Source organism: Caretta caretta, chromosome 5 (assembly GCF_965140235.1).
Source record: "Caretta caretta isolate rCarCar2 chromosome 5, rCarCar1.hap1, whole genome shotgun sequence".
In the NCBI taxonomy this organism is placed as follows: Eukaryota; Metazoa; Chordata; order Testudines; family Cheloniidae; genus Caretta; species Caretta caretta.
The window spans coordinates 82,333,684-82,356,654 of NC_134210.1; the positions used below are offsets into that span (position 1 = coordinate 82,333,684).

Genomic DNA, 22,971 nt, shown 5'->3' on the forward strand with positions numbered 1-22,971 from the left:
AACACAAGGTGGAACAGATTGTTTAGCATAAGTCACTAACACACATTTCAAGGGACCATTCAAGGTGAAATAGTCCATGAACACCCCTCCAGTCATAAGGGGGAAAAGGTCGGGGGGCAGAGTAATGGTTGTCTGGTTTCACCCTCATAGTTGTCATTGGGGCATTTTGTGTACTGAATGAGGTACACTGCATGTTGTGATAGGCATGTGTTGTACCCATTGATCTTGAGAGGTGTGTTGAGGGAGGTGTTGATCAATGTAGCAGTGGAGATATGTCCACCACTTTTGCATTTGTTGTTCTGTCAGGATCTGGTACTGCTTTGAGTTGGTGTGTCTGTGGGGAGCTTGTTTCTGATGATGAGCTTGGAAAGGTTGGGAGGGTTATTTCAAGGCCAAAAGAAGGGGTTCAGGAAAGATTTATTTCAGGATGGGGTCCTCATTAAGTATGGGTTGTAATTGTTTGGTGCTACCCCATATGGGTTCCAGTGTGGGGTAGTAAGTGACAACTAGGAGTGCATGGTCAGAGAGGGTTTTATTTCTGTATTGAAATAGGTTCCCTCAGGGTATTTGGGTGGCCTGCTCCATGATGCAATCTACTTCTCTGGTGGAGTATCCTTGGTGAAGGTGGTTTGGAGTGTGTTAAGGTGTATATCCCTGACTTTCTCGGAACATATTCTGTGGTATCTGACTGCCTGGTTTTAGATAAACAGATGTTGTGGTGTGTATGTGGGTTTCTTGTATGTAGTTGTCTGCAGGGTTCCATTGTTGAAGCTGACTGTTATGTCCAGGAAGCTGATGCTTCTGTTGAAGAGTTCCAGAGAGAGTTCAATGGATGGGTGGTGGCTGTTGAAGTTGTTGTGGAAATGAGGATGAAAATATTATTGATGCATCTCAACGATATCAGTAGTTGCATGGTGCATTTGTCCAAAAATTCTTCCTCAAGGCAGCACACAAAGAGGTTGGCATACTGCGGAGCCATCCGAGTACCCATGGCTGTTCCCATGGTTTGGCCAAAAGTGTTTTTTGTCGAATGTAAAATTGTTCTGGGTGAGGATGAAATGGATGAGTTTGGCAATGTGTTTGCACTGGCTATCTAAGAGTTGTCCATTGTTGTGTAAACATTTGAGGCAGCCAGCGATGCCATCATTGTGAGGGATGTTGGTGCAGGGAGGGAGGTGACATTCATGGTGGCAAGGATGGTGTTCTGAGGGAGGTTGTTAATGTTGTGGAGTTTGTGGAGAAAGTCAGTTGTGTCCTGGAGGAAACTGGCCCTTTGTCTGTTGAGTGGTTTGAAGATGGTTTCTATGAGTCCCAATATTCCTTCAGTAAGATTGCTGTGGCCAGATATGGTGGGTGTCCCTGGGTTCCTCAACCGCGATGACTGTATTAACAAGGCTAATGGACTACTCTCTGACACCACCTACTATAAAGAATTCAGAGAAGATCCCACACCACAATTTAACCAGGAATTTAAGGATATCATAAAATCCTCCCCCAAACAACTCCAAGAGAAACTCTACAAACTCATCCCCCAAGAATCCACCCCAAGAACCTTATACATGTTTCCCAAGATATCCAAACAAGGGAACCAAGGCAAAAACCACTCAGTACATTCTCAGAAGAACTCTCACTGGAAAATGCTAAAAGGTAAAAACACCATATCAGCCATGGGTGAACACTTCACGAGGTGGAATCACAGACTGAATAGACACACTTGATTTATGACTTATTATAACAATCTATAATCCACTAACAACCCGCCTCCCCCAGCTGCCTCCCTCCTCCCCACCCATCCATGATTGGAGGGGTGTTAGCAGGCTACTTCACCCTGAATGGTTAACTACTTATGCTCAACTATATGTTCCACCTTGTATTTAACTTAGTTTGAGTTAGTTTCCCAGATCTGAAGAAGAGCTCTGTGTAAGCTCGAAAGTATGTCTCTATGACCAACAGAAGTTGGTCCAAAAAAGGATATCACCTTACATACTTCATCTCTCTACCATCCTGGGACCAAGATGGCTAAAACAACCCTGTATAAAGCAGCAACAGAGTCAGTACAAAGGTTGCTTGTTTTTAAATACCTGCATTTTTGGACCCTTCAAGAAACCGAAGGAATACAGATTTTTCACTAGATATTTCTCTTCTTTGCTACCTTCACCTTGCCCACACACAGGCACGCTATGGGGAGAATGAAAACTCATCCTTGTAGAAATCAATTAAAAATGTAATTTACGGGCAGACTTCATGGTTTACAAAGGGTTTCACACAGTGAGGGTTAAAAGTTACACTAACCAACTGTTCTCATTTTATTCTTCTTCTACTGAAAATACTCTGATGAGAAAGATGATTCAATTGAGGCACCATTATTTTACCCAGTGATACATCTATCCTTCCCCCTGAAAGCTGGAAGACATTACAGCCTAGAACCATACCTAGTTCACATCGCTCGCAAGGGCTGCCCCAAGCAGCTCCTAAAGTAGCACAACATTCTGATTTCAGTGTAGCACCATTAATGTTTACTTCACAACGACTGTCTTGGATGTTCAGCCAGCACGTTCCTTTCAGACTATCTGCAGTGGATTAGAAAAGAACGGGAACTGTTAATCAAAAAAAGACTTTATTTTCAAATCTGTTTAAGGTGAAAGAACATTTATCAAAAAGGAAGAGTTATTCAATTTCTTCTACTTTTCTCTGAACTAAGCTGTATTTTTATTTATCTCTACACCGCTATGCTCCAATATTAATCTTTAATATATCTATGGTTAGAGGATGTTAACTTATGTCATAACATTATTTTTCTTAGCACAAATACGATTTAAATATTCAAAAGGGTAGGCATAAAGAAAATGTTATAGACCAGCTTCTGATGTTTCCTATATCCATTTAAAATCAAAGTAAATCCTGGCCCTACTGAAGTCAATGGGATTTTGCCATTGACTTTAATAGGACCAGGATTTCACCCATTGTTTGTTGTGCTCCCAGAACACAAAGTTGTGCGGTATTGTTAGAGCTGCCAACGATGCCTAGACACCCCAGTGGGGAAAATGGAATCAGGGTCCTTCACCCTGTCATGCCTATTAATAGCTGGAGGCCATGCCCTTTAAAAGGTGTAGAAGAGATTGCCTTAGAGGAATTTTGTGTAGATTTGTTTTTAGTAGCACTATCAGAAGCATTTTGCATCCCTTTGTCCACTGTAGGCAGAAATCCTCCAGCAAATACTGTTCTGGTGGTATATCTGAGAAACTGCTATTGTCAAAATGATTTAAATTATACAGCTAGCAGGTGATTTTCCTCATATCAGCTGCATCTGGATCTTCCAGCCAAAACCTGCTGGTCTTACCTTATTTCAGCCTATGAGTTAATTTCCTTTATTTTACACAATCTCTCTTGCAGAGACAAAATTTACAAAGGATAGTCACTGACTTTTTTTCTGGTGAGAAAGTTATTTATTACCCAGCATCAAAGCATTCTTTCTGCCACTCGCATCTCTTTGATTCTACCTTGAAATAAATAAATATCCATGCTACAGGCAGATGGCAGCCTACTGCTTTGTGCACTATGGTTGACCGGTGTCAGAATTTCACAAACCATAACTCAGAAGTGCATAGAAAGTTATTTCAAAAGAGAACAAATGACAGTATCCCTATTGTGTGTACATTTCTCAAAATGGCAATGTAGCATTTATACCACCAGTCAAGTACACCATCTTGAAAAAAAAAATACTACTCTCCTTTCTCAGTAGGTGACTGACTACAACTCCATTTACAAAATTGTCCTCCCTGGATACATTCATTTGGGAATACTATTAACGTGAAAGTAAAATGAACCAGTGAGTAAAAGCAGCTTTTTAAAACATAGTGTTTATGATAGCTGCAGAACTGCCATCCTTTAGAGACCAAAGTCCCCGCTCCACAGAACAGATAAACTGGACCCATTCATTCTAGGGTGATAGCGAAATTCAGCAACAGTGCTTCAGTCTGGCATACATTGGGAGTGGTGCACTAAAACAATAAAATTAGCTTTGGTACTATATCGTTAGCATTATTCTAACACAACTGTTGTACATTTTCACTTAAATGCCATGTGGTGTGTAACAATTACATTTTAAATAACTTCTATCATCATTAGTAAAGTTAAGATTTTCTCATGGCTATTTTTAGGAAAAGTCATGGATAGGTCGTAAGCAATAAACAAAAATTCACGGAAGCCCGTGACCTGTCTGACTTTTACTAAAAATCATCAGAGGGCCGGGGTTCTGGCAGGGGGACAACTGAAGCCTGAGCCCTGAGTGGGGTCATGAGAGCCCTAGCCCTGGTGCGGGAGGCAGGGGGGTCCAGCACCCGCAGCCGTGGCAGCTGACAGCTCTGGGGCCTCTGCTACAGCCCTGGGGCTCTGAGCTCTGGGGCCCGCACTGCCTGCAGCAGCTGACAGCTCTGGGTGCCCCCTTCGCCTTTAGTGGCTGGGAGCTCTGGCCCATGGACTGACAGCTCCAGCCCCGTTGCCCTGAGCAGAAAATATCACAGAGGGCTCTGAAAGTCACAGAATCCATGGCTTCTGTGACTTCATCTTATCCTTAATCATTAGGGAAAGAAAAAAAGAAAAAACCCTCAGATCACTCATGTCATAAGGACTGATTCTGATCTCTGATATCGGCATAAATCAGGGGTAGCACCAAAGTAAAATTGGTGTGAGACCAGTATCATGCTAATATATCTGTATTTGTCTATTTATTTTAGTCTCATTAGAATCTCTTTTTCACTCTATCAATACACTTTCACATTACTGTCATATCAGAGAAGCATTTCTGGGCGGTGGGACTGCAGAGTCCGGCCTGACCTGGTACTCTGTGCTGCGCGGCACGGCTGCCTGTCCTGGTGCAGCCGCGCTGCCAGCCACCGGTGCTCCAGGCAGCGCGGTAAGGGAGCAGGGAGCAGTGGGGGGTTGGATAGAGGGCAGGGGAGTTCGGGGGGAGGTCAGGGGCGTCGACAGGGGTCAGGGCGGTCAGATGGCAGGGAATGGGGGTTGAATGGGGGCAGGGCTCCCGGGGGGGGCAGTCAGGAAGGAGAGGAGGGGTTGAATGGGGTGGCGGAGGGCAGTCGGGGAACGGGGGGGTGGATGGGGCAGAGGTCCCGGGGGGCAGTCACGAAGGAGGGGGGGGTTGAATGGGGTGGTAGGGGGCAGTTAGGGGCAGGGGCAATTCGGGGCGAGGGGTCCAGGGGCAGTCAGATGGGGTAGGGGTTCCGGGGGACAGTCAGGAAGGGGGGTGGGTTGGATGGGGTGGTGGGGGGCAATTAGGGGTGGGGGATCTGGGGGTGGTCAGGGGGCCGAGAGCAGGAGGGTGGATGGGGCGGATGGGGCAGGGGTCCCCGGGAGGCCGTCAGGGAACAGTGGGTGTTGGATGAGGCAGGAGTCCCTGGGGTGTGGGGAGGACGTCAGGGGGCAAGAAGCAGGGAGGTAGGATGGGGGCGGGGGCCGGGCCATGCCTGGCTGTTTGGGGAGGCACAGCCTCCCCTAACTGGCCCTCCATACAATTTCAGAAACCTGATGCGGCCCTCGGGCCAAAAAGTTTGCCCGCCCCTGCATTAGTGTCAAAGCTGACAGGTTTCAGAGTAACAGCCGTGTTAGTCTGTATTCGCAAAAAGAAAAGGAGTACTTGTGGCACCTTAGAGACTAACCAATTTATATGAGCATAAGCTTTTGTGAGCTACAGCTCACTTCATCGGATGCATACTGTGGAAACTGCAGAAGACATTATACATTAGACATCAACCCCAACGCCCCTACTCCACCCGCGCCACACTGACGACATCCTCACCATCCGGACCCATGGAAAAGCAGCCCCCGAGGAACCCCACCACGACCCCAACAACCTCCATCCCACCACCAACCCCAGCCCGGCCCAGTCCACACAAGGTGAGGATGTTGTCAGTGTGGTGCGGGTGGAGTAGGGGCGTTGGGGTTGATGTCTAATGTATAACGTCTTCTGCAGTTTCCACAGTATGCATCCGATGAAGTGAGCTGTAGCTCACGAAAGCTTATGCTCAAATCAATTGGTTAGTCTCTAAGGTGCCACAAGTACTCCTTTTCTTAAAGCTGACAGGAGCACACAGCAAAGAACAATGGGGCAAGAGAGTATTGGTACATTCAGGACCCAGGCCTTTCATTGTAGGCATGAGGTCAGGGGGAAAAGTTGTTTCATTAGCCTATTTGTTTTTGAAATGGCATCTATTTAGGTTTGGCAGAATTTTTGACAGATAATATTGATTTTAAGCATTTTTTCAGTTTTTATCAATTTCCATATTTGCAGGAAATTTCACAGGTGTGGGGGTCAGACAATTATTTAATGACAGATGCTGAGATTCAAAAAGTTAAAGCATTACAATGATTAATACACAAATTGTCAACAGCAGATGTCAAAAATATACAAAATATCCTTAAAATCAAACTCTAAAGTTCTCAGGCAGCAGTTTTATTTTGCCTGTCTGTAAATTTCGATCATCATCAATGGAAATATTTTTTCATTGGTTTGTGTGTGTAGGGTTAAATAGATGTTTACAGACATTTACTGAAATCTACAAGACATTTACAAAAATCTAATCCTTTCAAGCCTACTTATATTTGACAAGAGCATTTATCAAGTTTTTTTTCAGAATAAAAGAGCTATGTCCTGTAATCCTTACACAGGAATAACCAAGGTCAAATTGCCTTTCTTGCAACACCACTGAAGCCAATGGCAATTTTGCCTGGCTAAAAATTATAGGATTAGGTCCTAATTTTGTAAATCCATACTTGTCAATTTTGCTCTGCCTTCAAACCCCTTTTGCTTCTACATAAACACTCTAATCGTTACATAAATGTCTAAATCCTGATACAGACAGAACCCAGATCAAAGTCAGTGGAAGTTTTACCTGTTTGAGGACTTCATCATTGGGTCCATTATGCTCACTTTCAGGTTAAGTTATTAATATATTGAATGTATGTATATATTGTTTAAACCATATCTGGCTCCTCCTACCAATGTTTGTCTGTTTTCATTTTCCAAACAATGTCTTCCGTTCACTTTAGGGCCAGTTTCTGCCACAATTACTGAAGCTAAGCAGACTTCACTATCCAAATAATACTAAACAAATCAACAGGACTACTTCTGTAGTAAGGTCCAAATCAATATAAGTATTGGCCCTTAATTATTTCACATCAGTGTTGTATCTGGAAACATGAGAAAGCTTAAAAAATAATCAGAAAAAACGCACAGATGAGTGTGGTGAGGTTCACATGAAGGAATGAACACAACCTCTTAGCTAACCACAGATGCGCCCTCTCCTCCTGGCCCAAAATGCAGCCACTTCTGCTACCTGGGAATCTAAGAAGTCCAGGGTCCAAAGATACCAAAAAGGTTTGCAATCTAAGGTTAAGAGGTGGACACACCAACCCATCAGAGGAACGATCATAAACTCTTCTCAATTCCTTAAATTCCTTCTCCCTGCTAACCAGTATCATCTCTGTCTTTTCTGGACTGAGCGTTTGACAAATCTTTCTCATCCGGGTTCCTATCTTAGCTAGGCACTGGAAAGGCAAGGAAACTGCTATATCAGGATCAAACAAATTGGAGACTTAGAGCTTTGTGTCATCCTAACACCACTGGGACTCCAGCTCAACTCCTCTCACAAGATCCCCTCCTGGCCTCAAATAAATATTGCACAAGTGGGGTGACAAAATGGAAGCTTGTGGGCACTTGAGGTGGATGTGGGTCTGCCAAACACCATGCTTTCAGACCTTTCAGAAAAGTAGGAACAGAGCCATTGGTGAATATCCCCAAAGCCAGATTCTGCAGCTATGCGAATGACACCTTGTGATCAACCATCTCAAAGGCTGCCGCTAAATCTAACAAAATTAAGGACACTTGACTTTTTTTCCATTACCTGGAGATCATCAATCACTGATACTAATATGATACATATTTTATCCCCAAACCATAGCAATATCTGTTACCGGATAGACAAAGATCCAGGAAGAGTATTCCAGATTAATCCAGAACTGTCTTGACATGTCCTACTTAATATCCTTTCCCAAAAAAGGAAGGTGTGAGGCAGTGCAGTAATTGGGAAGGCCAACATCATTTAATTATGGCTGTATAAGCAATAGATTAACCATCCACTGGTTAAACTGACATCTAGCTTTCTTGGAGAGAAAGAACAACAATATCTGTCAATAATGGACCTAAAACCTCCCCATTGATTCTCACCAATCATAAAATGCATGGACCATAGCAGCCTGTACCTGTGTAGGTGAAATAGTATCAATGAAATTGTTATGTTAGTATCCTCTGCTCCGATGGAAACAGGCAAACTGGTCTGGATTTGAGCAATGTTATTCAGAAAGTAAATCCAAAATGCCTCACAGTCAGATATGCTAGTCTACTACCAAGTACAAATTACCAGGACTCTCTTGTTTATTTCTCAGTTTCTTTAATCAGTGTAATCAATTCCCTTTGTGTTAATAACAATAAAACTATCTATACACTCACCAATGCAAATCAATCCAGTAGAATCCAGTTTACTGCCAGGTGAACACTCACAATTGAAAGAGCCAAGATTGTTCCTGCAGGCACTGTTGACACACGGGCTGATTTCGCATTCATTTATATCTATAATCCAGAAGGAAAAAGGTACCATTAGGACAGCCATGCGTTTCTGGAAAATATTGTGCTGTATAAATGAAGCCATGAACCACAATATGCCAGAATGTCTGGTAAATCTGGCTTATTTATTTATTTATTTATTTATTTGATGAGGTACAGAGTATGCTGGGGCAAGCACTGTGTATGTATGTGCATATGTAAAGGAGTATTTGCATATTTTGTAAGTGTTATTTAATTAACGCTTTCTTACAAGGACAGAAACTTCCAAGAATTTGGACTAAAACATTTTCCAGAATAATTTACAATTGTCCTGTGAGAAATCAAAACCCTTTTTCCATGGAAAGCAATGCATTCCCAGGCACAACATGCTGTGCACAAACAAAGGCCTTATTGTTTCTGTCATCTAGGCTCCATGAGGCTTTGGAAGAATTAAGAAAACCTTGTCAGACTCAAAGTATTACAATGCTGGCTGCAATTCCATAGTCCTGGAAAGTGCTCAAGAAAGAAGACAAACTGTAATACTCTAAATAGTATCCCACTCCAGCTACTCTCCTTCTCACTTTCACCCACATGGATTTTTTTAAAGCCTGTCCACATGTAAGAATAAGACTCCTGCTGTCAGCATTAGCCTTTTTAAAAAAGTTAAATTAATTTTTAAATTAAAAAAAAAACAACAGCAAACTCTTCCTAACAACCACCAATTATATCTTTTTGAAGTTCACCAATTTTGTTTTAGATTTGGATCCTAAATCAAATCAGACTCATAATCCTAACAGATAGTTCCTGTCATGGGTCAGGAATTAAACAGTTTGGGTCCATGCTTATGTTCTCAAATAGTGACAGTAATGCCAAGCCCATAATGCCAAGCCCATGGTGTAGTATGCCATATCAAGTCTTCATTTCTCTACACATTTATCTGTTTATGGGCTTCTGAGGTCATAAGAACAATGATGAATTTAAGCTATTCACTGAATCACCTGTGTTATTAAAACGATGGAGCACATCTAGAAATCTGAAACCTTTAGGAAACTGATTTCTCTCTCCGTCCTCCCAAATTATACTGTACTTAGGGACAAAACCCACTCTCTTTACTTAATGGGACTATTCAACTAAATAAAGTGATCAAGACTTGGACCTTGATATGAATTGTTTTTGAATAGTGACAATGCTTTATGTTAGTATACAGAGCAGCTGCTTTTGAGAATAAATTCAATATTCTTGTTCCCATATGACTAGCAGGAACAAGGAATTTGGTGGAGGCAGATCACAGAGTGATACTGGAGATATCTTAAATATTCACCACCTGCTAAATGAGTCCCAAGATAGAACTAACTTTGGACAACCTGCATGTAATGGTACTTCTGCGAACCTTGCTTTCAATGGCTATGCATTCTTTAAAACTGAAAAAACAAATAGGGAGATGAGGGTATCTCAACTGTGTGAGGACATGTAGCTTCTCCCTTTCAAAGGACTACTAGGAGAAACAGAGCAGTCTTCTTTTTTGCTATTAATATAGTATACTACACATGCATATATGTATATTACACACACACACATATTCAATATATATTGATTTATTAGATCAATCTTGAAGATATTAAGGTTGCATAGAAAAGCACTCTAAAGTTATAAAATGCCAGAATTAAGTTTTCCTGTGCAACGTTAATTTGCCGCACTTGTGCATACTGGTTGTGCATACTGTTCACTGTTGATACAGTCTTTAATTACATGATCACATGTTATTTTGTTCCCCAGGAACCCTGCCTCATTCAGTGCACCAGGATGGATAGCGCCCACTTGATGAACAGCTATTCAATATTTTGTTTTATTCTTGCTGTGTAGGTGTGTAGCCCTGCATTTTATTTACTGCACACTATTCAAACCCTGCTCTGAAGAGTGAATTATTAATTTCCTCATGGGTTTTTCTATAGTGTTCACCACTCGAGTATCTCAATGCTTCAACAAATATTAATTAATTTACTTTCACAATGCCCTTGTGAGATAAAAGATGACATTATTACCCTCCTTTTATAGCTAGAAAACTGAGGCACAGAGGGCATGTCTACATTGCACAGTAAACCTGGACTCTGACTCAGGTCTGAACCCAAGTCCTTTTTTTGTCCACTCACAAATCAGTCTGCAAGCACTCAGGACCAGGTCCTAGGATCCTGCTAGGGGGTGGGTTCAGACCCAGAGTCCTACTGAGACTTGGATCCAAGTCCCATCATTTTGCAGTATGCACACAGGTCAACCCACAGCCCCAAGTTAGGTCTGCATAGTACAGTACGGACGCGTTAGCATGACTGTGAGACTGAGGGTCCAGCAACTATCAACTCAGATTTACAATGCAGTGTGGATGCTCAAGCGTGGGCTTGGAAACACTGAGTCCACAAGCCCAGGTCTCACGGACTCGGGTTTACAATGAAGTGTAGATGTGCCCAGACATATAAAGCGAAAAGTTTCTACTTATTGTAGGTGCTCAATTTGAGATGCCTACGGCCTGATTTTTCAGAGTAGTTAGCATTATAGAGCACTTTATATGTTCACAGCACATCTCCCACTGATGTGAGCTGCAAGTGTTCAGAACTTCTCCAAACCAGACTAACGGTCTGAAGTCAGCACCCAAGGAACATGCAGTGGCCATCCATGAAGTTTGGTTTAAGTGACTTGCCTAGCATCACACAAGAACTTTATGTCAGAGGCAGGGATAGAATCCAATTCTTCATGGAAACATTCAGCTTCCTTAATGAGACCCCCCCTTCCTCTTCCTGCAATAGCCTTCCACGTTCACGACACACTTTCCAACTTCTGCAACAAATGAAGCAGGGCTCCTATAGACAACAGTCTCATTCTCTAAACAACCTGATTCATCCCTAGAGTAGGTCCATACTGTGCACTGAAAGAGGCAGAGGTCTTGTTGAAAAAAAGTATGCAACCTATATGTAGTATGTGACTGTATAAGGCATGTGCACTACACCGGGATGAATTAAGGTTGCACAGGAACCTTAATTCTAGTATTTCCTAGCCTCTGAGTGACTTTGCAACCTTCATAATGTTCTTTTAACATATTTTTTGTGTGCAACTTCCTAGGTTTTTAAAAAAGTAAATTGAAAAAACAAATTCCTTCATCTGCAATAATACTGATACCCACACAGATCATCAGCGAATTTGGAACCTTTATGTCAGGGGTGGGCAAACTTTTTGGCCTGAGGGCCACATCTGGGTGGGGAAATTTTATGCAGGACCATGCATGTATGGCTGGGGCAGGGTTTCGGGTGAGGGAGGGAGTGTGGAGTATGGAAGGGGGCTCAGGGCAGGGGGTTGGGGTGGTAGGAAAGGTGAGGGGTGCGGCAAGGAGCTCAGGGCAGAGGGTTGGGGTGCAGGAAGGGTGCAGGGTGCGACAGGGCAGGGGATTGGGGTGCAGGAGGTGTGTGGCAGGGGGCTCAAGGCAGGGGGTTGGGGTACGGGTGCACGCGTACCTCAAGCGGCTCCGGGGTGGCAGCGGTGTGCAGCAGGGCTAAGGCAAGCTCCCTGCCTGCCCTGGCCCGCACCACTCCCGGAAGTGGACAGCATGTCCAGCAGTGGCTCCTGAGGGGGGAGGAGGGGAACAGGCAGCTCCGCCGCGTGCTGCCCTTGCCTGTGAGTACCACTCCCAAGCTCCCATTGGCTGCAGTTCCCCGTTCCTGGCCATCAGGAGCTGTGGGGGGTGGTACCTGCAGGTGAGGTCAGTGCGCAGAGCCCTCTGCCCTGCTGCCCAAACCCCAAGGGCTGCAGGGACACGGTGCTGGCTGCTTCCGGGAGCGGTATGGGGCCAGGGTAGGCAGGGAGCCTGCCTTAGCCCCGCTGTGCCATGGGGCTGGCAATCTTGCGAGCCAGATTGAAAGCCCTGACGGGCCAGATCCAGCCCATGGGCTGTAGTTTGCCCTCCCCTGCTTTAGATCCAGCACACAAACCTCTGCCACTTGCACTAGAGAAGTAACTGATGGTAATAGTAGGTTGCCATCCTCTAAATGGACTAGCACTAGTGAGGAATGATACACACAAGCTTCCAGAGGGTTACACAGATATTTGCTGGCAGCAGAGCAATAGTGAGATTCAGGAATCTTGGGTTCCATTCCAGGCTCTGGAGAATAGTGTGTTCTAGCAGGCAGACTCTTCTGATTATTCCCCACAAGTGTGACATTTTCTACTTGTCCCTTACAAGCTGTTTCTGTCCCAGACCTATCTCTTCCTTCCGCTGGCTCCTTGTCTTAATCCCATGCTCCTCACAGAGCCAGTTCCAGTCTCCACTCCTCAGGTCTCATATCTCAATCCCAGTCTCCTTGCCCACCAAGTCCTAGTTTCACCCCTCTGCACTTCTCCCATCCCAATCTCCTTGCCCAGTCATTCCCAGTCCATCCCAACACCTTGTCCCCAGTTTCCTTGCATAGCCAGTCCCAATTCTACCCCTCCTGGCTCCTATACCAAACTCTCTCTCCCCACACTTTCCTCCACTTGCACACAAACACTCTTACCACCCACATTCCCCATCCTCACTGGCTCCAAGTCCCTATCTCCTTTCTCATTCAATCTGTGTCCTGTTCCTGCAGCATCAGGCTCCTTGTACCCATCTCTTTGTCAAGCCAGTCACAGTTCTGCCCCTACGGCATCGCATTTCTTTACGAGATCTATCTCACCTCCTTCCTACCCACTGGTTCTCAGTCTCCTTTCCCAGCCAGTTCCAGTCTCCACCCTTCACTTCCAGTCCCTATCCCAGTTTCCCTCTCCTTTCTGTCAGCCTCCAGTTCCAGTTTATATTCCCCACACCCAGGCTTCTTGTCCCAATCTATTCCCACTGCTCCTGCTACCCTTCCCCACCTCCCTCGGGTTTGGTTCTTGTCCCCTCTGTATTAGAAGAGGGCATCTTTTTCCTTCATGCTCCCTGGGCACAGCAAGGATGTCACTGAGAACACAAAAGAAATAGGATCTCTCCTGTCAGTTCAGACATGAAGACCTAGCCTGTCCACAGTAGCCCTGAGCTGCAACTGCAGGGAAAGTCCTTCCTCTCAACCCTGGACTGGGGAATGTTGAGTCCCCAGAATCCCGGGAATTTAGGTGCTAAAATCTAAGAAATCTGTATTGAGCATGTGTGAACTGAGATTTTTCTAACATTTATAATTTGTCCAGATTTTCACAGGGATAGCTAAAGGCACAGTACTGGCATAAAGGCCACCTGTTTGCCAAATTTTGAGCCCCTATTCTAAACCACCAGAGTGCTAGAGCTTTTCAAAACACAAACCCACCCACCCCATCTCTATTTTTTTCCAGTTTGTTTACTTTGTGCATTTGACATGGTTTTGGCTCCAATTCAGCAAAGCACTTAAGCACATGCTTAACTTCCACTGAAGTCAACAGGACCACTCATTTTGAAAGTTAATCACATATACAACTGTTTGCGTAACAAACTGACTGATAGCCTAAATGACCATACAGGGGAAAAATTACAAGGGCCCCCTTTCAGCAAGGCACTCAAATGTGCAGAACTCCATTTTCAGTGCTTTGCTGAACTGAGGTCAATGAGTATCATATGCACAAAGTAAACAAACAGGAAATAATGTTTTTCCCTCTTTGTTGTAATAATCTTATCTGTTAATTGTAACAATAGGAAGTAAGATATTTCCACAGAAATGTGACTAAGTTGATAATATTCTTTTAATTTTTAAAATGCAAAGTAAACATATGTGAAAATATTTACCATTTTTAAACAAATATTTTTCTTTAAGTATGGTACATATATATATATATTGTGTCATAGAACCAAAATTGAAACAATCCACTGTACATTCCTCGAAATAAACTTCAAAGCACGCCTGGTTTATATTTGTGGAAACACAATCTAAACCACAGAGCTTGTTGTAAAAAATTTCTACTTTCACAGATTCTCAAGGCACAAACAAACAAACAAACCCAACAACAAACAACTTGCGAAGTTTTCATAACTTGCTTATGAATACAAAACAACACAGGCTTTAATGTTTCATTATGGTTATTGCTGAAAGTTATATTAATTAAAACTATATATTGTTGAACAGCATGCATCTGAGTAATGTAAAAGCATGACCCAGTTACTGTTGAGAGCAAAACTTTACAGCTAGTAAGGTAAACTGAACTGCTTACCATTTCTTTGAAAACAGAATTTGGAAGGAGAAAAAAAAAAAAGAATGAGATGAATTTATTCCTCAAACTGCCAAGCCTCTCAATGTTAGAAAAAGTGTAATACATTTTATATAGTTTCATAGACAGCTTTATGCAAACCATTACTGGATCATTTTTGCCTAATCAGCTAAATCTAAACTTCAGCCTAACTATGGGATTTAGATGGATAAAACAGATCATTCATAAAGCATGTGTATATAATTTAATATGCACACAAAAGTGTATTAACAATAACTGACAAGACACTTCAGCTCCTGCTGTAGACAAAATATATTTTAGGGTGTCTGGATTAAAATAATTATGTTCAGAAGGAAAACTTCCCCAAAAGTTCAGGTTTATATTAAACCTGAAGTTTTGGGGAATGAGGTACCAAGTCAGTTTCACCAAGTGGGGAAGTAGACAGAAATATCTTTAATATTCTGGGTTTATTAGATTCCAAATAAATAGCATTACTGATCATTCCAAAATTTACATTAATTTTAAAATAGAACATATGTAACAGCAGTAGTCAATACTATAGGGTCAAATGTGCCCTACCAAACAAAGATTGCTTACTGTGGAGGGCAGTGCAGAAGAAGTACGTCTCACTGAGACACAAAACTTTGCACATGACAGCACAGCCACTCAATCACAATTGCTCTCTGTAAAGGATGTGCTTCCCTCAAGCAGCAAACCAGCTCTGGTGACTGATCTGAAAGGGGTGGATGGGCCACAACCTTAGCTTCTCCTAGCTCCTTTTGGTGTAACAAACAGTGCTAGCCCCATGTAGTCTTGGTACTCAGGGGAGCGTAAATACTGTAACCATAGCAAGTCCCTATCATGATATATTGCTTACTTATGAATATGTAGAAGTTTTCTTATGAACATTCAAAGTTGCTGTAGGTAAACAAACAGGAGTTTAGTTTATTCATTAGAATCCCCAGAGCAAAAAATGATCTATGACCAGTTATCACTTTAAGGAATCTTGAATGATCACTCTAATTTTTCTTTCAGTGGCAGAGTACAAGTACATTTTAATTTACATAACAATCCACTAATTGGGCTACAATTTTGTCTGCACACTTCCCCTCCCCTGCCTATCAGACATTGCTTGCTGTAGTTGTGAAATATCTCCTTATACCCCAAGTCCCTATTATATTGAAATGTTATACCAGGAATTATAGTCAGAAGCACTGTGCTGTATAAGTTTAAATAAATCAAACTTGCTCACTATTTGTATTTTTATATTTGATGCAGGCTGGCTAAACTGATCATTAATTTAGTTAATGCACCTTTTAAACTTAGATACAAGTTAAAAAGTGTCCATTCTTTAGAGTTATGAGTTGAATTTTCTTGATGATTGGAAATGACTCTCAGGCTTCTATTGATATCTCCTTGAATGCTCCCCTGAAAATCCAACCCTATCACAATTTTATACAGTGACACCTAGATCATAGGCCTAGTTTTGTTTTGAATTAATATGGTAATTTGTCTTGTTATGTTCTCAGACTGAAAACCCAAACTGGATGGAGATGTCCTTTATAATTACATTTCAATTATTTCATCTCAGTTGTTTGTGTCCCGGTAAATTGTTCAATACATTAGCAAGTTTATGGTCAGAGTTAAGCTTTGAAGTTAAATATCAAGATGAAGAAGCAAATGTAACATCTCTCTTGGTAATATAATGTCTGTCTGCAGCAGACTCAAGACTCTAGAATATTAAGCATAGAGAGAAAAATCACTTTCACTGCTAAAACTATTTTTAAAAAATATGAAAGCTTAAAACTCTCAAGAATAAATTTTAGCTAAATACTGTGTATAGTATTCTAAGACAGCATAGGGATCAGTACAGTATAAATCCCTGGATATGACTGATAGGAAAAGACTACTCTGAAAAGAGTGCAGTTGGATCTTTAACACACAATGAGAGCAGACAGAACTTCAGTTTTCAATGACTGCATGGAACACAATTCCCTTTGAATGGAAAGGGACTGAGTTGATCCTGCCAGGAACTGAACCACTGGTTCATGAGATTCTAAGTATTCCAAAGCTGACGCCTTCAACTTGCAAACCATTCCCTTTGGAAAAGGGCAATTCACAGTGAAAAATCCCTTACTGTGATAATATTGAATTATATAATTCAAGTGGCCAACCCAAAAACAACACTGAAAGTTACCAAAATTCCACTATTCCTGGTAGCATTATGCATTTCTGTTCAGAATAAAACAGAAATTAACACCTCTGCACCAACTTCATTTATCAGCCAAATTAATGCAAAATTGATTTTGGACACAAAACATTCTCACTAGCTTCCAGTGGCTATATTCTTAATTGTATCATTTGTGATATTGTGTGATATTTGTATCATTCAGGGCAGAGAGCAATGACAATTTTAAAAATATACATATTTTGCAGCAATAAAAGAACAATATCAATAGTCAGTAAGGCACAGATCCAGGATCCACTTAATACAATGGAAATATAGCTATTGACATCAATAGTAGCAGGATTTAGCCCTACATGATATTCTCTTGTTCAACATCGGGGAAGATGAGGAAGACTGGACTTCTGGAACTAAAACAAACACCTTTATCAAGGCCACAAACCAGAGATCTGCATTCACAGAATGTTCAAGAGATAAATGTGCATTTTCTTTAACTTTCTCTTCAAAGTATTCTGTCTAACAAAACATACTGTTGTGTAGAAAATGAACTGGCTATATTGGAGGAAATTCAGTCATGCCCCATCATTCTAAGATAATTCCACTGAGAGCAATGACAAGATGCATTTTTTGATTTATACCATAATATAGGCCTTTCCTTCCCTTCATTGTTTTGTATCACCATAAGACTTCTCTGCTCATCTCAAATGCCAATACTATAATATCACTGATTAGATCAACACTATCCAGATGGCTCCCACTTCAGCATTTTTACCTTCACACGTGTCAGTCTCACTGCTGAATACATAACCCTTTGGACATGTACAGCTGTAGCTTCCAGGTGTGTTTCGACACAGGCCATTGTCACACAGCAGTCTGTTCACTGAACATTCATCAATGTCTGGAAAAGATCAGGTGGACACATTAATGAACAAGTCTGCCCTCCTTTTCTCCAAGTATTATTTTAACTGTACTCTCAGCAGCAGTCGTATGTCTCACATTCAGTTTTCCGCATTTGTATCTGAACAAGGAGAAATGCCAATACTTGGTTTCAAGAAGTTAATAAACCTTCAAATTCCTCTTACCCCATATTCTATGTTACACTTAAGAATTGTCACAACTAGTTTGTCAGTATATATCAGTTTTTCAGGAAAGCACAGCTTTATGTCCTCCGGCGAACACGGCGACTTTGGAATATTTGGCTGTTTATAAACAGCCATGATTATTGCGCTCGGATTTGTCTGTTTGGCAGCCAGTAGTGATGTTAAACATGCTTTTAACCAAATTTCATTAAGAGTTACATCACTGTGCTATTCCTTTTTTCTGTGCAAAATATTTGCTATCAGAGAAGGTACAGTAGGAAACACCTACACTAATATCTACATATAAAAAATACTCTGCTATACTCCAATTGATCACACACTGAAATATCGCAACTGTGAGTGTTTCATGAGTGTACATATTTCTACCTATCTACTGATTGATAGCAGATATATTACCACAAGCTAACATTAAAGCTGGGAAGCCAAGCACCAAAAAATCCAGAAAACCCAAAAGTTAATGTTGCTCCTTAACCTTCTTTTGCAAATCTTCTATAATATACATTAACAAACATTATTACTGTAAACTGCTTATGCTTAACAATGAAAACAAAAATATAAAATTTTATTTTTTTTAAAACTTATTCTGTGATTCCCATTACTGTAATATTTTAGCACCTCACAAACACTTTATCCTCCCAATTTTCCTGTGAAGAAAGTGCTATTATACAGCTGGGGATGTAAGAGAAATTAAGGGCTTAATCTAATTTCAGTCAAAACCAATAAGATGATTCCAACATACTTCAGTGGACACTGAATTGGACCCTAAGTGAGTTGCCAAAGGTCACACAGGAAGTCTGTGTCAGAGCTGAGAAAATAATTCAGCATTTCTGAGTTCCAGTTCAGTGCTTTAACAAGACCATCCTTCCTCTCATACAATGTATGTGCAACTTAAAACCGTAGGAGCAACCTTTTGGTATTTCCTGTGTTTTGACTGCTTGATTTCTCAAGGTTAATGTTACAGTAAAGAAAAGTTCTATCCCCCTCTTTAACTGACAATTTTTTAAAAAGAAGCAAAAAAGGACAATTACGTAATTAGAGAGACAAGGTGAGCGAGGTAATATTTTTTACTAGACCAACTTCTGTTGGCGAGAGAGACAAGCTTCCGAGCTTACACAGAGCTCTTCTTCAGGTCTGGGAAATGTCCACAGAGTGCCACTGCTATGTACAAGCTAGAACAGGTTGTTTAGTGTTAACACATGACAACAGTTTTCAAGTACGTAAAAGGTTGTTACAAGGAGGAGGGAGAAAAACTGTTCTTCTTAACCTCTGAGGATAGGACAAGAAACAATGGACTTAAATTGTATCAAGGGAGGTTTAAGTTGGACATTAGGAAAATCGTCCTGTCAGGCTGGGTAAGCACTGGAATAAATTGCCTAGGGAGGTTGTGGAATCTCCATCATTGCAGATTTTTAAGAGCAGGTTAGACAAACACCTGTCAGGGATGGTCTAGATAATACTTAGTCCTGCCATGAGTGTAGGGGACTGGACTAGATGACCTCTCAAGGTCCATTCCTGTCCTATGATTCTATGGTATTTCATGGGACCTTTCAAATGAAAGTGGCCAGTTAACCCTTCTCCAGTCATGGGCGAAAAGGAGAAAGGGGGGAAAAGCTCAGGGTGAGGTGTGTGGTTTAAATGGGTCACAGATTGCTGTAATAGACCAGTGTCTCTATTCAGTCCATGATTTTTAGTGTCTATCAAAGTTATGCCAGGCTTGTCATCTGCAGGTGTTGTGCAGGTTTCCTTTAAGGTTGAGGACTGAGAGGTCAGATATAGAATGATCACCTTGTGAAAAGGGTACACCCACAGTCGATATGGTGTTTTTGTCTTTTAGCATTTTTCTGTGTGAATTCATTAGAGAGCATAGTGATTGTCTCATTTCACTCATATACTTGGCATTTAGTGAACTGGATGAGGTACACTACATATTGTGATAGGCTTGCATAGGACCCATGTGGGAGGTGTTGACCATCGCAACACTGGAGATGTGTCTCTAGGTTTTGCATCTGTTGTTCTGTCAGAGTCTGGTGCTGCTTTGAGTTGGTATGGTCTGTTCTGTGGGGAGCTTGCTTCTGATGACAAACTTGGAGAGGTTGGGATGTTGTTTGAAGACCAGAAGAGGAGGTTCAGGAGACACTTATTTCATGCTGTGGTCCCCATAGAGTACGGGTTGCTCCTGAATATACAGACTGAAAGGAGTAGATTTTCTAAAGAGATTTAGTGCTTTTTCATTGTAGCTAAAGGTAATAGCCACTTCTCTCACACACTAAAGGCCCTCTCCTGCTTCCACTAAAATCAACGTGAGTTTAATCATTAATAATTAATTAATACCTCAAATAACTTACCAACACAGTTCCTTCCAGAGGGATCAGGTTCATAGCCACTGTTACAATTACAACGATAGCTACCACGTAGGTTTTCACAAATTCCATTGGAGCAAATATCAGGATCCAATGCACACTCATTAATATCTGTATCAATATAATAGAGAAAATTAATGCAGCTATATTACACATTTAATGCTGTGAAACATCTTATCTTGGAATAGTTGCACACAGAAATGCCTCTAACACAAAATATTTTTTAAGTGCAGTGACTATGGATTCAGGGCCGAAGAGCCATTCTTTGCACATTTCATCTCATGGGATCCAGGACTTTTTCCACATTAACAAAACAAAACATTACTCTTTTTATATGTTGATTCCTGTGGCTTATATAGATCCATTCAGAAACACTGGAAAGGACAACAAGGATGCCGGGCCTGATTGTTATCTCACTTAAACTTCTTTTACACCGGTGCTGATTAACAATGGTGCATCTGTTTGTTCAATATCTTCATAAATGATCTGGAGGATGGTGTGGTTTGCACTCTCAGCAAATTTGCGGATGATACCAAACTGGGAGGAGTGGTAGATACGCTGGAGGGCAGGGATAGGATACAGAGGGACCTAGACAAATTGGAGGATTGGGCCAAAAGAAATCTGATGAGGTTCAATAAGGATAAGTGCAGGGTCCTGCACTTAGGACGGAAGAACCCAATGCACAGCTACAGACTAGGGACCGAATGGCTAGGCAGCAGTTCTGCGGAAAAGGACCTAGGGGTGACAGTGGACGAGAAGCTGGATATGAGTCAGCAGTGTGCCCTTGTTGCCAAGAAGGCCAATGGCATTTTGGGATGTATAAGTAGGGGCATAGCGAGCAGATCGAGGGACGTGATCGTTCCCCTCTATTCGACATTGGTGAGGCCTCATCTGGAGTACTGTGTCCAGTTTTGGGCCCCACACTACAACAAGGATGTGGATAAATTGGAGAGAGTCCAGCGAAGGGCAACAAAAATGATTAGGGGTCTGGAACACATGACTTATGAGGAGAGGCTGAGGGAACTGGGATTGTTTAGTCTGCAGAAGAGAAGAATGAGGGGGGATTTGATAGCTGCTTTCAACTACCTGAGAGGTGGTTCCAGAGAGGATGGTTCTAGACTATTCTCAGTGGTAGAAGAGGACAGGACAAGGAGTAATGGTCTCAAGTTGCAGTGGGGGAGGCTTAGGTTGGATATTAGGAAAAACTTTTTCACTAGGAGGGTGGTGAAACACTGGAATGCTTTACCTAGGGAGGTGGTGGAATCTCCTTCCTTAGAAGTTTTTAAGGTCAGGCTTGACAAAGCCCTGGCTGGGATGATTTAATCGGGGATTGGTCCTGCTTTGAGCAGGGGGTTGGACTAGATGACCTCCTGAGGTCCCTTCCAACCCTGATATTCTATGATTCTATGATCTGAGATCAGTATCTGGCCTGCAATTTACGTGTACACAGATACATACTCAAACACTTTGTTAACCTTGCATTAAAGATTATAAGATATCCAAAGCTTTCATAAGAAAATTTAAATCAGTGGAATCTTGTCTACTTATGGTGTTATTACAAATCATAACCAAAGTTCACTAACCTTGACTAAATCTTGGGGAACAGTTGGGCACATTTCATGCTACATCCTACCTCCCTGCAGCACAGATTTCCCCTAACAGGTCCAGGCCATCCTTTTCCCTTAAGAGAGTTTTTTTTGGTAGAAGTTCAGTACCCACCTATGCCCCAACTTTTCTGATGTCTTCAGGGAGCAACCAGGTCCCTTGATCATGAATAGAATGAAGGGAGCAGGGTTGGGTGACTGTTACTGCAGTGTGGTAAAGTCAGTATGACTAGGATGGAGAGACAAATGGGCATGACTAGGAATGAGAATTGTCTGTAAGAGGGATTTCCTGCCTGCTCTCAATAAAGGGAGGAGATGAGGAGGATAACACTGCTTTGGTTGGGTTAGAAGGTTCCAGTTTGAAGAGGTTCAGTTTTCCCCTGCTTTGGGGGATGGTTTAAGCAAGCCAAGTTCCTCAGAGTAAGCAGCAGCAGGGTCCTCTGCGAACCTGTTTTCACTTGTATGAGATCCACAGCAAAGGTTACAATTTTGTTCAGGCCTCCCAGGGATAAAATATAAATTAAAATCCATTTTGAAGAGATTAATCTTCTGCAGGCACCTTGCAAAGACTACAATCGGTCTTATATCCCTTGTGAGGAGTTACAGCCTTCAGGTACTGAACAAAGACTGTAACCTCCACAGAGGACCTCATACAAATTCCCATAGTTCGAAACTGCAGCATTGCGGAAAATGGTTATTTCTCTTGTGAGATTTACAGTCTCACCAAGTGGCACTAGTGGAGCTTATACAGTCAGTAAACCATAAAGTATTCATCTCAGAGAATTTACAAACTCTGCTTACGCACTTCACGTTACTTACAACTTCAGCAAGACACTAAAAATCACAGCCTGTAAAATGATAAAACTAGGCCCATAAGCTTACACTATTGAACAGAAATAACATTTTCTTTTTTATTTAAGTATTATTTTTA

The 22,971-nt window shown here is 41.9% G+C and overlaps 1 protein-coding gene across 2 annotated transcripts in view; it reads right to left on the reverse strand.

Moving 5' to 3' along the window:
• FBN2 (fibrillin 2) overlaps positions 1 to 22,971 on the reverse strand; it is a 254,961-nt gene that overhangs the window by 108,074 nt on the left and 123,916 nt on the right. For both annotated transcript variants that reach the window (XM_048851711.2, XM_048851710.2), the window contains exons 18-21: positions 20,422 to 20,547; positions 17,749 to 17,874; positions 8,525 to 8,644; positions 2,433 to 2,570 (exon numbers count right to left, since the gene is read on the reverse strand). In XM_048851711.2, the coding sequence (XP_048707668.2) occupies positions 2,433 to 2,570; positions 8,525 to 8,644; positions 17,749 to 17,874; positions 20,422 to 20,547 (510 nt within the window). The remainder of the gene's footprint in view (positions 1 to 2,432; positions 2,571 to 8,524; positions 8,645 to 17,748; positions 17,875 to 20,421; positions 20,548 to 22,971) is intronic.